The sequence below is a fragment of the Nicotiana sylvestris genome, chromosome 9, assembly GCF_000393655.2.
Source record: "Nicotiana sylvestris chromosome 9, ASM39365v2, whole genome shotgun sequence".
Classification (NCBI taxonomy): domain Eukaryota; kingdom Viridiplantae; phylum Streptophyta; class Magnoliopsida; order Solanales; family Solanaceae; genus Nicotiana; species Nicotiana sylvestris.
In genome coordinates this window covers 41,468,528-41,481,622 of record NC_091065.1, presented here as the reverse complement: position 1 = coordinate 41,481,622, position 13,095 = coordinate 41,468,528, and the positions used below count along the sequence as shown (strand labels likewise).

The window sequence follows — 13,095 nt, the reverse complement described above, 5'->3', positions numbered from 1 at the left end:
ATAAGGAGATTGCTTCAGGAAAAGGGTAGAATTCGAGAGAGGATCAGAGCCATTGCTGACTACATTACTGTGAAGTGCCAAGCGTGTGAGGACATGACTCGTACCACCTTCTTCGTTGCAGTGATGACTTTCGTTCGCCAGATAATGAGTGATTTGGAGCGGCTGCAAGTGGATCTCGCATATAGGCCTGCGACGAGACCGAATGATGTCCGAGGGCCCTAGGAGCATTAATGTATTCCTGATTTTTTAGTTTGTTTCTGTTGGATTCTGTTAGTTTATTTTCGAGTCTGTATTTTCTTTTTGTCAAAGTCTGTTAGTGGGTTCTTGAGTCTGTATTGTCATCTTGCTATTAGAGTCTGTTGATTTCCTTTTCAAGTCTATTAGTTTTGAGTCATTGTAATCAAAACATTTTCTTTTTTATGAAAATTTGAAAATCCCAAAATATTTTGTTATTTATTATCCCCAGAACTACGCCCGGTCTGATTCATGCGGGCTCATGATACGTATACAATCTCCATAGGACTCGACCATAACTAAAAAAAAGAAGGATATAAAGGAAAGAGTGAGAGTGGAAATAAGAAAAATGGGAAAGAAAAAGAAAAGCCAAAATGAAGCATGAAACCGCTGCAAAACATGTAAAAATACATTTAACTATATAGGTGCATCACACCCCTAACGTGCGATTACCTGTCTGTTATTTGTTCCAAACTAACCGTTTACTGATATTATCTCCAGTACAGGTTTTATACAAAGGTGGTTGGTTTTGTGGTAGTCTGGCTTCCCATCAATACTTCACGAGGTCGAAGGGAAGCATTGAAATGTCTTCAGAAATGACTCTGCCAATAGTTCCTATTGTGGATGAGAGGCCGATCTCGTTGCCGAGAAAAACAGGCTACTGCGTCTCCGCATGATGGAAATGTGGGACACCTAGGCAAATGGAAGAGAACCACCAAGTATAATCCCTGGATTTCCCGAGCTTTTTCCCAGGGCATTTGGGACCTCCAACATCCCCATAAACTACCCAAACACACCACTAGGACACCCAACTATCTCGGCCCATTTTGTGGGAACACCTTCTGAGGTTCGCCCCCAGGTGTTAATGTCCGGTGCAGCCTTAAATATCTTCACCGCTCCACCTTGCTCGGCCACAACCCCTCAGCTTTCACCTTCCAAACACCCACATTCCCAATGGAACCTCCTCACTTTCCCACTTATACTTACTCTTAACCACCCCGATATGAATTCACTATGGGGCAAGAAAAGATCACCAAAACTCCTGAGCAAGAAGAGATTGCAAAGAAGATGAGGAGTATGGAACAGAGTCTCAAAAGCATACAAGGCTTAAGTGGACAGAAAAGTGTATCCTATGCTGACTTATGTATGTTCCTCATGTGCATCTAACATTGGTATTCAAAACCCCAAAATTTGAGAAGTATGATGGACATGGTGATCCTACTGCTCATCTCAAGAGATATTGCAACCAACTGCGAGGAGCCGGTGGGAAGGAAGAACTCCTCATGGCCTATTTCGGAGAAAGTCTGGTCGGCATCGCATCTGAGTGGTACATGGACAAAGATATATCCCGCTGGCACATCTGGGATGACCTTGATAGAGATTTCGTAAGGCAATTCTAGTACAACATTGATATTGCTCCAGATAGGAACTCGTTGACAAACTTGAAGAAGAAATCCTCGGAAAGCTTCTGAGAGCATGCAGTTAAATGGCATGAATAGGCCTCCAGGATAAAGCCTCCGATGGATAAGATTGAAATGGTCACAGTTTTCCTCCAAGCTCAGGAAGCTAACTACTTCCAAAATATGATGTCCGCAATGGGTAAACCGTTCACTGAAGCCATCAAGATTGGCGAAATGGTTGAAAATGGGATGAAAACGGGTCGAATTCTAAGACAATCCGCCATCAGAGCTACCTCCCAAGCCATTCAGGGTGGGTCTGGAGGAGTAGCAAAGGGAAAGAAAAAGGAAGAAACATCCATGGCAGCGTCGGGTGCAAGAAAACACCATACTCCCGGATCCTTTTGCCCATAAAGGTCCCCACAACACTGTTACCCCCACCAAGACGTAGCCTATGCTCCTCAGCCATACCCGGTCATTAATGCTCAACCTTACGTCCGGCCACAACAACAAGCCAACCGGAACCAAGCTTCATTTCCTAGAAACCAGCCCCCTTACCAAAACCACTACAACCCTCGGCCTCCACAAAACAATTTCCACCCTCGTGAACCACCCAAGAGGATAAATTTTACACCAATTGGCGAACCCTACTCCAGCCTGTTACCAAAGCTTGTTCAAATGGGTCTGCTACAGCCTGTTCCTCAAACCAGGCAAAACCTAGCATCACTCGCTTACAGAGCCGGTACCCGATGTGCCTATCACTCAGGGACAGAAGGGCGCGACACTCATGACTATTGGACTCTGAAGAGAGACATGGAGAACTTGATAGAACAAAGGAAGATAGTGCTAAGGGATGAAGATATTCCCAATGTGACTAACAACCCGCTGCCGGCCCACAACGGGTCGGTAATCAGAATGATTTGTGAGGATAAGGAATTTGACCCGGCATTGAAATCCATCATTGCCATCGCTGACGTAGAAAAGAAACCAAAATCTGCCCCGGAGCAAGACAAAGGAGAGAAAAAGAACAAAACCACCCTTCCAAAGTTAGAAAAGAAAGTTGAAGTTGAAGCTGGGGCAATGCCTCCCAAAGATGTTGTTCTCTATGTACCTCGAGGTCGCAAATAAATGCAGATGACTTTGAGTCCTCCCAGGAGATTTGAACTGAATAAGACAACCCAAATGTATGTGCCCAAGGAAGTTTATGTGATGCCGGGGCCAATTAATCCACTAAGGCTGAGTGAGCCTGTGGTTATTGGTCGCGCACCACAAAAGCCTATGACGAATCCTACCGCTCTGCCCTGGGACTACAACAAATCAGTGGTGAGTTACAAAGGCAAAGAAATCTTGGGAGAAGTTCAAGAAAATAATCTGGATGAAAAGTATTTCAATTTGCAAGAGGTGAACAATGCCACTAGAAAGCGCTTCTCATCTAAGAAGCCCGTGAGTGCCAAAGAACCGGAGGCCTTCTTTCAAAAGATGAAAATGACGGATTATGAGGTGATCGACCAGCTTCAAAAATCTCCCGCGCAAGTCTCCTTATTATCTTTATTGATGAACTCCACCGAACATCAAAAGGTATTGATCAGAACCCTTAACGAAGCATATGTGCCTGTTGAGACTTCAGTAAAGCAGTTGGAGAGAATGGCTGAGAGATTTTTCGCAATTAACCATATCTCCTTCAGCAAAAATGACTTGCCCCCAGAAGGGGCCGCACATAACAAAGCCCTGCACCTGACAGTCAAATGTGAAGGGTACTACGTGAAAAGGGTTATGTTGGATGGAGGCTCCAGGGTACACATTTGCCCACTCTCAACTCTGCAGCGTATGGAAATTGGTACCAAATGAATCTGACCCAACAACGTCTGTATACGTGCCTTCGATGGTATCGAAAGGGACACAATTGGAGAGATTGATCTGATTCTGACCATCGGCCCAGTAGACTTTGAAGTAACCTTCCAGGTTCTGGACATGGACGCATCCTACAACTTTCTTTTGGGGAGGCCGTGGATCCATGCAGCAGGGACTGTACCCTCTACTCTTTACTAGATGGTGATGTTCGAGTAGGAGGATCAAGAGATTGTGGTCCACGGGGAAGATGAGAAATCAATTTATCGGGACCCATCAGTCCCGTGTCTTGAAGCAAGAGAGGTGAGTGAGCACATAGTCTATCAGGCCTTTGAAATCGTGGTCGCTAATCAGTGTGAACAAGGAAAACCTTGCCCTCAACCCTTCCTTTCTAATGCATCAATCATGGTGGCCAAAGAAATGATCAGGCATGGCTACAAACCTGGGAAAAGGCTTGGGAAATCGTTGCAAGGAATAGCTGAACCTACCACCCTGACCGCCAGTGAAAAGTTCTTTGGGGTAGGCTTCCAACCTACTCCAGCTGATGTAAGATGGACAGATGATAGAAAGAATGATGGTTGGGTCTTGCCTCAGCCAGTGCCGTATCTGTTCAGAACATTTGTCAAGCCAAAATACAATGAAGAAGAGGAACAGAAGGCCTTTACGGCCGAAGAAATTGAAGAAATCTGTGGGGCCATGAAAAAGATACTGTATGAAGCCCACATGGTTCAACTAGGGGAAGGCACAAGCACCACTGAGGTGCTGTGTATGGGACCTAATGCCAAACTGCAGAATTGGAAGGCTACACCATTCCCAATCAGGCGGGAGTCTCGGTAGACCTTTCCTGCCACTTTTTCTGCATCAAGAGTTATTCTAGGGTGTAACTCGGATGTTTCCTTTAGTTTCCTGTCTTTTAATTTCCAATGTAACCCCTGTTATCTTCAAATTCAATGAAATGAAATCAATATTTCATCGTCCATTTCTCTTTATTCTTTCTAATTAGGTTATTTTTCTATTTTATTTCTTCTTTCAATTCTAATAATGCGGCTTTAAGTAACATGACATGCTTGCGGACTTCATGCCCAGATCCAAACATGCTGTCTAACTGTGAAATAATGAGCCAAGTACCGGAATATGATGAAGAAGAGGCTTTTAGGGAAATAAATCGTGAATTGGAACAGTTTGAGAATAAACCTAAGCTGAACTTGAATGATACTGAGCCGCTTAATTTAGGTAGTTCTGAAGAAGTCAGGGAAACCAAGATAAGCATTCACACAGGTGATAAACCCATGATGCATTGATCCAACTTTTGTTTGAGTTCAAAGATGTGTTTGCTTGGTCATACGATGACATGCCAGGACTAAGTGTTGATTTGGCGGTTCATAAGTTGCCAACTTACCCCCATTGTCCCCCTATCCAGCAAAATCAAAGAAAGTTTAAAACCGAGGTCAGTGACAAGATTAAAGAAGAGGTCACAAAATAGTTGAAAGCGGGGGTGATCCGGGTGGTTCGATACACCACATGGTTAGCCAATATAGTTCTAGTGCCAAAGAAGGACGGGAAAATTCGAGTGTGTGAGGATTACAGAGATTTAAACAAGGCAAGTCCTAAAGATAACTTCCCTTTGCTGAACATCTATATCCTTGTTGATAACTACGCCAAACATGAGATACAGTCTTTCGTGGATTGTTATGCAGGATATCACTGGGTGTTGATGGATGAAGAAGATGCAGAAAAGACATCTTTTACCACACCTTGGGGTACATACTGTTACAGAGTCATGCCATTTGTTCAGAAGAATGCGGGGGCAACCTACATGAGAGCCATGACTGCCATTTTTCATGATATTATGCACCAAGAGATAAAGGTGTATGTGGACGATGTAATCATCAAATCCAAAACTCAGAACGACCATGTTCGGGACTTGAGAAAATTCTTTGAGCGGTTGCGCAAATATGATTTGAAGCTGAACCCAGCCAAATGTGCATTTGGGGTACCATCCGGCAAACTTTTGGGATTCATAGTCACTCGGAGGGGCATCGAGTTGGACCCAACAAAGATAAAGTCTATTCAAGAGTTGCCTCCTCCAATAACCAAGAAAGATGTTATGAGTTTGTTGGGAAGATTGAACTATATCAGCTGATTTATTGCTCAATTGACATCCACGTGTGAACCCATATTCAAATTGTTGAAGAAAGATGCGGCAATCAAATGGAAAAATGAGTGCCAAGAGGCTTTTGATAAAATCAAAAAATATCTGTCGAATCCGCCGGTATTGGTCCCACTTGAGCCAGAGAGGCCTCTGTTCTTGTATTTGACAGTCTTGGAAAATTCTTTCGGTTGTGTCATCGGGCAACATGATGTGACCGGAAAGAAAGAGCAGGCCATTTACTATCTGAGCAAGAAGTTTACTAGTTATGAATCCAAGTACACTTTATTGGAAAGGACTTGCTGCGCTTTAACATGGGTCGCTCAAAAGCTGAGGCATTATTTGCAAGCTTACACTACTTACCTCATAACTAGGTTGGATCCTTTAAAATACATATTCCAGAAACCAGTGCCCACTGGGAGATTAGCAAAGTGGCAGATCTAGCTCACAGAGTTTGACATAGTATATATCACTCGCACGGCAATGAAAGCCCAGGCGTTAGCAGATCATTTCGCTGAGAACCCGGTTGATGATGAATACCAACCTTTGAGTACTTACTTCCCAGATGAAGAGGTAAATTCAGTTGAGTCAGTATCTGAAGACACCCATGCTTGGAAAATGTTCTTTGATGGGGCGGTGAACGCAAAAGGTTTTGGAATTGGAGCAATCTTGATCTCACCCACCGGCCAGCATTATCCAGCCATAGCCCGGCTTCGGTTTTTCTGCACAAACAATACCGCTGAGTATGAAACCTGTATTATGGGTATGAACATGGCAATCAACCAAGATGTTGAAGAATTGTTAATCATGGGAGACTCGGATTTAATTATCCGACAAGCTCAAGGAGAATGGGAAACCCGAGATGTCAAGCTTATTCCTTATAGGCAACATGTGGAAGATCTTGGCAAGCGATTCAAGTCAATAGAGTTCAGGTACATCCCTCGCTGTCATAATCAATTAGCTGATGCACTTGCTACTTTTGCATCGATGCTGCCATACCCAGGTAATGCCCACATTGATCCTTTGGAAATCCAAATTCGGGAGTGGCACGATTACTGCAATACAGTTGAGGCAAAACCAAATATTCATCCATGGTATCATGACATCAAGAGATTTCTGAAAACTAAAGAATACCCCGAGCAAGCCAGTGGGGATCAAAAGAGAACCATTAGACGGCGTGCAAGTGGTTTCTTTTTGAGTGGTGATGTCTTATACAAAATGACCCCGGACCTCAACTTGTTAAGATGTGTTGACGTCGAAGAAGCTAGAAGAATCATGTTCGAACTCCACGCAGGAGTGTGCGGACCCCACATAAATGGGTATGTTTTGGCAAAGAAAATCCTTCGAGTGGGTTATTACTGGATGCCCATGGAAAAAGACTGCTTCAGTTTTGTTCGGAAATGTCATCAGTGTCAGGTGCACGGTGATTTGATTCATGCATCTCCCACAGAACTGCATCACATGTCAGCGCCTTGGCCATTTGTGGCTTGGGGCATGGATGTCATTGGGTCGATCGATCCAAAAGCCTCAAATGGGAACAGATTCATATAGGTCACCATTGACTATTTTACTAAATGGGTTGAAGCAATCACTCTCAAATCTTTCATCAAGAAAGCTGTGGTAGATTTTGTGCACTCCAATCTTATCTGTCATTTTGGTATCCCTGCAACTATTATCACCGATAGTGCTGCAAACTTGAATAGTCATTTGATGGGGGAGATATATGAACAATTCAAGATAACGCACCGGAATTCTACTCCCTATCGCCCTAAAGCCAATGGTGCCATCGAAGCAGCAAACAAGAACATCAAAAAGATTTTGAGAAAGATGATCCAAAGTTCCAGGCAGTGGCATGAAAAGTTGACTTTTGCATTGTTGGGATATCGCACTATGGTGCGCACATCGATTGGAGCAACTCCGTATCTTTTGGTTTATGGCACTGAAGCCGTAATACCTGTAGAGGTCGAAATCCATTCTCTCCGGATCATTGTGGAAGCTGAAATTGAAGACAGTGATTGGGTCAAAACCCGCCTGGAACAGTTAACCCTGATTGATGAGAAGCGAATGGCCGCAGTCTGTCACAGGCAGTTGTACCAACAAAGAATGGCCCGTGATTACAACAAGAAAGTACGGCTAGAAATTTTGAAGTGGGTCAACTCGTTCTAAGGCGTATTCTTCCCCATCATCAGGAAGCAAAAGGGAAATTTGCTCCCAATTGGAAAGGCCCATACATCATCAGAAAGATATTGCCCAGAGGAGCATTGTACTTGGGAGATATCGAAGGAAATAATCCCGAGGCAGTTGTGAACGCAAACACAGTCAAAAGGTACTATGTCTAGTCCTTCTGCAGCAATAGCACTATCCGATTGGGATGACGAAGGATTTAAATCTCGCTACCCCAAACACTCCAGTCCTTTTGCTAACCCTTTGAGTCGGTTCTTTTTATTTCATTACCCTCTTTGAAAAAAAAACAACGAAAAAAAAGAAAACAAAAAAAATGAAAAAATGATGAGAAAATGAAAAAATGTTTTCCTGAACTACGTTTGACTTGTTTCCGAAAGGATACGTAGGCAGCCTCTCTCTGGGGTTCAGTCACACCAAAATAAAAATTCAAAGTTCCCCAAAAAGTGAAACTAGAGCAGATTTTATAATTGTTCGGCGATGATCCCACCTGAATGGTTCCAAAGTTGTAATTCAATCCAAATTCTTTTTACCCCAAACCTTGTTCAAGTCCTTCCGATCAATCGGCGAAAGGTTTTCAAAATCCGAGAATGCAGTTGTTTGGATCCGCAATCAAAACAAGAGAAATAAAATGAGAGAGTCTTATTGGTGAAAACCCACACAGGCACCATGAGGTGATGGTAAGCAGAGAAATAAAAAATGAGAGAGTCTTGTTAGTAAAAACTCGTAAAGAGCACTATAAGGCGACGGTGAGAAGAGAAATGAGAGAGGTCGATTGGCGAAAACCCACAAAGGGCTCTGTTGATCGAAAAGAAGAAACCCCTCACCACCATTGGTATTGAAAGAGTCTTGGCAAGGTTTCTCAGTTTAAAAACATGGGTCATAATGGGTATGTGAGAAGTTGGATAGTTATGCGGATCGGGTATCCAATCCAAGAAGCATGTCATGTCTATTAAAGTCTGCATACACCCTAGATAAGTCCTTCTTTCCTCCCCGAAAGGGATACTTCTCCTTAAATTCATTTTCTTTTCCTTTGTTTACTTTTCCTTGAATCCCTTTTGGTTTAACTCTGTTCCGAAATTAATACAAAGAAAAGGTGGCAAGACCGACTTTGCAGGGTTCTGCCTAACAAAAGCTAAAGAAAAGCACCCAGCCTCAGCGGGTGCATCAAGTCGATCCCGACTGGCCATAATGGTTGATGCTCTGAAACCAAAGTTATTGAAAAGGAAAAGAAATACAAAGTCAAAAGCCCCTAGAGGCAGAATAAAGTGAAAGGGCCAAAAACCCATACAGGCGAGCCATCATGAGAAATCTTTAAAAGTTGAGTTCCTCGGTTTTAGGAGAGAGATCAATCTTCAGAAAATCTAGCAAACAGCAGAGGTTCTCACCAAAAGAGTTGAGCCAAGATCGAGTGATCAAAACAATTAAGGCCACAACCATCCACCATTTCAAAGTAACAATTGTTCTTCGTTTAAAATTGAAATAAGTGCAGCCCAAGGCAACCGTGCAAAAGTAGGTGCAGCTAAAAGAAAAACTGCGCGATAGCTAGAAACAGCTTCGCAGTAACAATCAATCCAGAAGGGAAGTTTTCCTCCAAAATTCTTTCCTGCATTTTATGGAAATAAAAAAAATAAAAAATAAAAAAAAAAGAGAGAAGAAAAGAAGAAAATCCAAACAAAATGATATCTTAGATTCCCAACCTCAATCTTTTACGCCTTTGGGAAACATTAGGGCTCCAATCCCTGAGTTGATGCTTTTTAGACATAGGGCCTCCATTCCATAGTCGCCTTTTGCCAACATTAGGGCTTCAATCCCTGAGTTGATGCTTTTTAGACATAGGGCCTCCATTCCCTAGTCATCTTTGGCCAACATTAGGGCTCCAATCCCTGAGTTGATGCTTTTTAGACATAGGACCTCCATTCCCTAGTCGCCTTTTGCCCACATTAGGGCTCCAATCCATGAGTTGATGCTTTTTAGACATAGGGCCTCCATTCCCTAGTCTTCTGCCAACATTAGTGTTCCAATCCCTGAGTTGATGCTTTTTAGACATAGGGCCTCCATTCCCTAGTTGCCTTTTGCCAACATTAGGGCCCCAATCCCAGAGTTGAGTTTTTTTAGACATAGGGTCTCCATTCCCTAGTCGCCTTTTTACCAACATTAGGGCCCAAATCCCTGTGTTGAGATTTTTAGACATAGGGCCTCCATTCCCTAGTCGCCTTTTGTCAATATTAGGGCTCCAATCTCTGAGTTGGGAATTTTAGACATAGGGTCCCCATTCCCTAGTCCCCTTTTTACCAACATTAGGGCTCCAATCCTTGAGTTGAGATTTTTTTTAGATATAGGGTTCCATTCCCTAATCTCTTCCTCCTGAAGGCACACAATCCGTATGTTATCGCTTTCCGAAAGTTGGTTGCAAATAACTCACAAAATTTTCCTAGTATAAACTGGGGCAGAAAATATCGTTCGTCTATTTGTTTTGTTGTCTGAGCAGGTTTTTCCTCGAGGCGCAGGGTTTGAGATGACCAAAAGAATGAGTCTCAATCCAGAACAAAGAAAAGAAGAAAAAGAGGAAAAAGAAATGAACTCAAAGTGCTGAAGTGGAGAAGGATGCGGACTATTAAAGATATCATTGAAGTCATAGACTTCGCATGTCCCGCCTGGATCCAAAACTGAATAAAGAACCAGTACCTACAGCTGACGAGCATCAAGATTCAGATCGGAGTCCACGTCAAGAAACAGCCAAGATCCGAGATCAAGCTTCAAGAGATTTATAGATAGGGATCTTGTAACTCGTAGTTGATAGGCCTAGCTAGCTTAGCTTTTGATTTTCCTTTTGGTGTAATAAGGGGATCAATAAGCAGTAGCAGCAACAACAACAGCGAAATCACAGCTTCCCTGTAGTCCCAGCTACCAAAACTTCCAGAACTACACTGACCTGATTCCTTTATAGCCAAGGATATGTAGGCAACTTTTGAAGCAAGGATAAAATGAGCAATTATGAGGGATTTTTGCATGTTTGACAGTCCAGGAGAAGCATTTTTGAAAAGAGTCTGATCGAACTTTGCCCGAAAACCCTTCGTGTCTCAGAGCAAAGAGGGGCAGCTGTGAGCACGTGATTTTTGCCTCACATGAATTACTCCTACAGAATCCCCAAAATTAGGATTTTTTTATTATCTGGTTTTTAGGAATGAATTGCTCAATTTTCGTGTTTGTTTGCATTTTTGTGTGCATTTTTAATTTATTAAAAATACATTGCATTTTTTGCATTTAGGATCCAATTTTATATTTTATGCTAATTAGTTAATTAATATTACAAAATAAAAGAAAATCACAAAAAATAGTTTATTTTGCATCTTTTGCGTGTTTTCAAATTCAGGTAGTTTCCCTTTAAAATTTGGATTTTTATTATTTGTGATAATTATTGATTAGTATTATTTATGCTAATTTAGTTTTTAAGAATTAATTTAGGTTTTTACTCTTAATTTTTAATTCTAAAAGAAAAAAGGATTTTTGAAATTGAAAAAAAAAAGAAAAGATTTTTAAATAAAAGAGGTCTATATTTTGGGCCATTCAGATTAAAATCCCAAGCCCAATCGTTTCACTCTCTCAATACCCGTCCAAATAATGACCATACCCGGCCCAAACTTGCCTGTAAACCAGTCCAACCCTCCCACTCATCAAACGACATCATTTAGGTGACCAACAGATCTGAGCCATCGAGGTTCTTTAATCCAACGGCTCAGAAGTGGGGGAGCACTTAATATATTAATGTCCGAAAACGTCCCCCCCTACCCCCTCACTCATCTCTCACAACCCCTTCAGTCTCTCATGTAACGCCACCGCTTGCCGCCTGCCGGAAATCGCCCACGGCGGCGGCCGACGTCCTATCGCCATGAAATTAACACCAAATACTCTCTTCACCCCCCTCTTTCCAAATCCCCATTCGCTTTCCCTCAAATCCGACCTAAGCTCCTCGAATATCATATTAAAACTTGGAACCCTAGCGCCATCATAGTTTCTCCGTTGGCGGCGCCACCACCAATCGACCCCAAAATAACACCAAAGAACCCCCAAGTCTTCCTCGTCCCAAATCTGTCACTCTTTTCCCTCGAATAGCCCTAACTTTCGTCGAATCTTGAATGGAAGTTGAAGCTTTAAAAGCCCAAAATCAGAATCTCTTTAATCTGTGGCATGCATGACATAGGCTTCTAGTTTTCCGAGTTTTGAAATCTGATTCAAGGCAAAATTAATGTTGTCCGTTTGTTCTTGACAAAGAACAAGTGATTAGCATCAATTTTGTTTAAATCAGGGCATCCAGAAGTGTTTATTTGAGTTGGTAAGTCCTCCTTTCTCTTATCTTTTCTGTCCATTTTGTTATTTCATCACTTATTCCTCTTCCTCTCTTCTTATTTTTTCGTGAGTAAACTGAAAATTGACCAAGGTTCTGAACCTAGGCTTTCTTTTTTCTAGATCGATCCATGTCTGTATTTGTTCCGGCTGTTTTTCAGTTTTCCTTTCAACTTTTAAACGTTGCTTTATTCACTCGCCATGCTTAATTGTCACTCATGACTATAAGCTTTTGATTTTTAGTCGTATGATTAGTTTAATTAGATGTTGTTGACTTGGTAATATAGTTAATTCTAGCTCATTATTTGGTTTAAATCAGTCGTTTAGTTTAGATTCTGGTTTTGAAATCATTTAATTGGTTTCTTCTTCTGCTTTTCATGAATTACCATATGGATTTTCTGATTGGCTTTGGGCTTTGGGGTTATTTCTGACCCATTTTCAAGGGAAGCTCGCTCAATTGAGTTTAAGCTATTGGGTCAACTTGACATGTGAGGTAGGCTGGGGTAATTGACAGTGGTTTAAGGATTAGTTTGGGGAATTTAGGCAAGGGAATCTTTAGTAACTGATTTAGGAAGCTGCCTAGAAGGTGGGGAATTGGGACCTATTTTGAAAAACTGATTTTAAACTAAGGATTCAATAGCAAAAATAAAAATTTGAGAAGGGGTAAAAAGCAAATAACTTGACTCATTTCTGCTGCCCTAAAGCTCCCTATAAAAGGCATTGTTTCTTCACTCTCAAGTCAGATTTTTAGAGATTAAAAATTCTAAAAAACCGAAACGACTGAGTGCTTTCTTTTAAGAAAATGCTGAAAACAGTTTAAATTTCTGCTTGATTTCAAGTTCTGACTCCAATGTGATAAGTCAGAAAATCGAGCATTTGGGGTTTTGAATATGGGAGTTAGTTCAAGAATCTGAAACTTGATTTGCTGATCTTAGCACT

At 41.9% G+C, this 13,095-nt stretch overlaps 1 protein-coding gene across 1 annotated transcript; it reads left to right on the top strand.

Moving 5' to 3' along the window:
• The first annotated feature begins 5,193 nt into the window (after positions 1 to 5,193).
• Positions 5,194 to 10,405, top strand: LOC138877490 (uncharacterized). The gene is made up of 5 exons (XM_070157101.1): positions 5,194 to 5,361; positions 5,674 to 5,906; positions 6,513 to 6,631; positions 7,214 to 7,755; positions 10,301 to 10,405. The coding sequence occupies exons 1-5, from the start codon at positions 5,194 to 5,196 to the stop codon at positions 10,403 to 10,405; spliced, it is 1,167 nt and encodes a 388-aa protein (XP_070013202.1).
• Positions 10,406 to 13,095: the final 2,690 nt, after the last annotated feature.

Bases quoted from the DNA above. Each gene is read 5' to 3' on its own strand.
- LOC138877490 (XM_070157101.1), top strand. From the start codon at position 5,194: ATGGATGAAGAAGATGCAGAAAAGACATCTTTTACCACACCTTGGGGT. The intron at 5,907-6,512 runs GTACACTTTATT...TATTCCTTATAG, and splicing joins TTTACTAGTTATGAATCCAA to GCAACATGTGGAAGATCTTG. The intron at 7,756-10,300 runs GTACGGCTAGAA...TTGTCTGAGCAG, and splicing joins CCCGTGATTACAACAAGAAA to GTTTTTCCTCGAGGCGCAGG.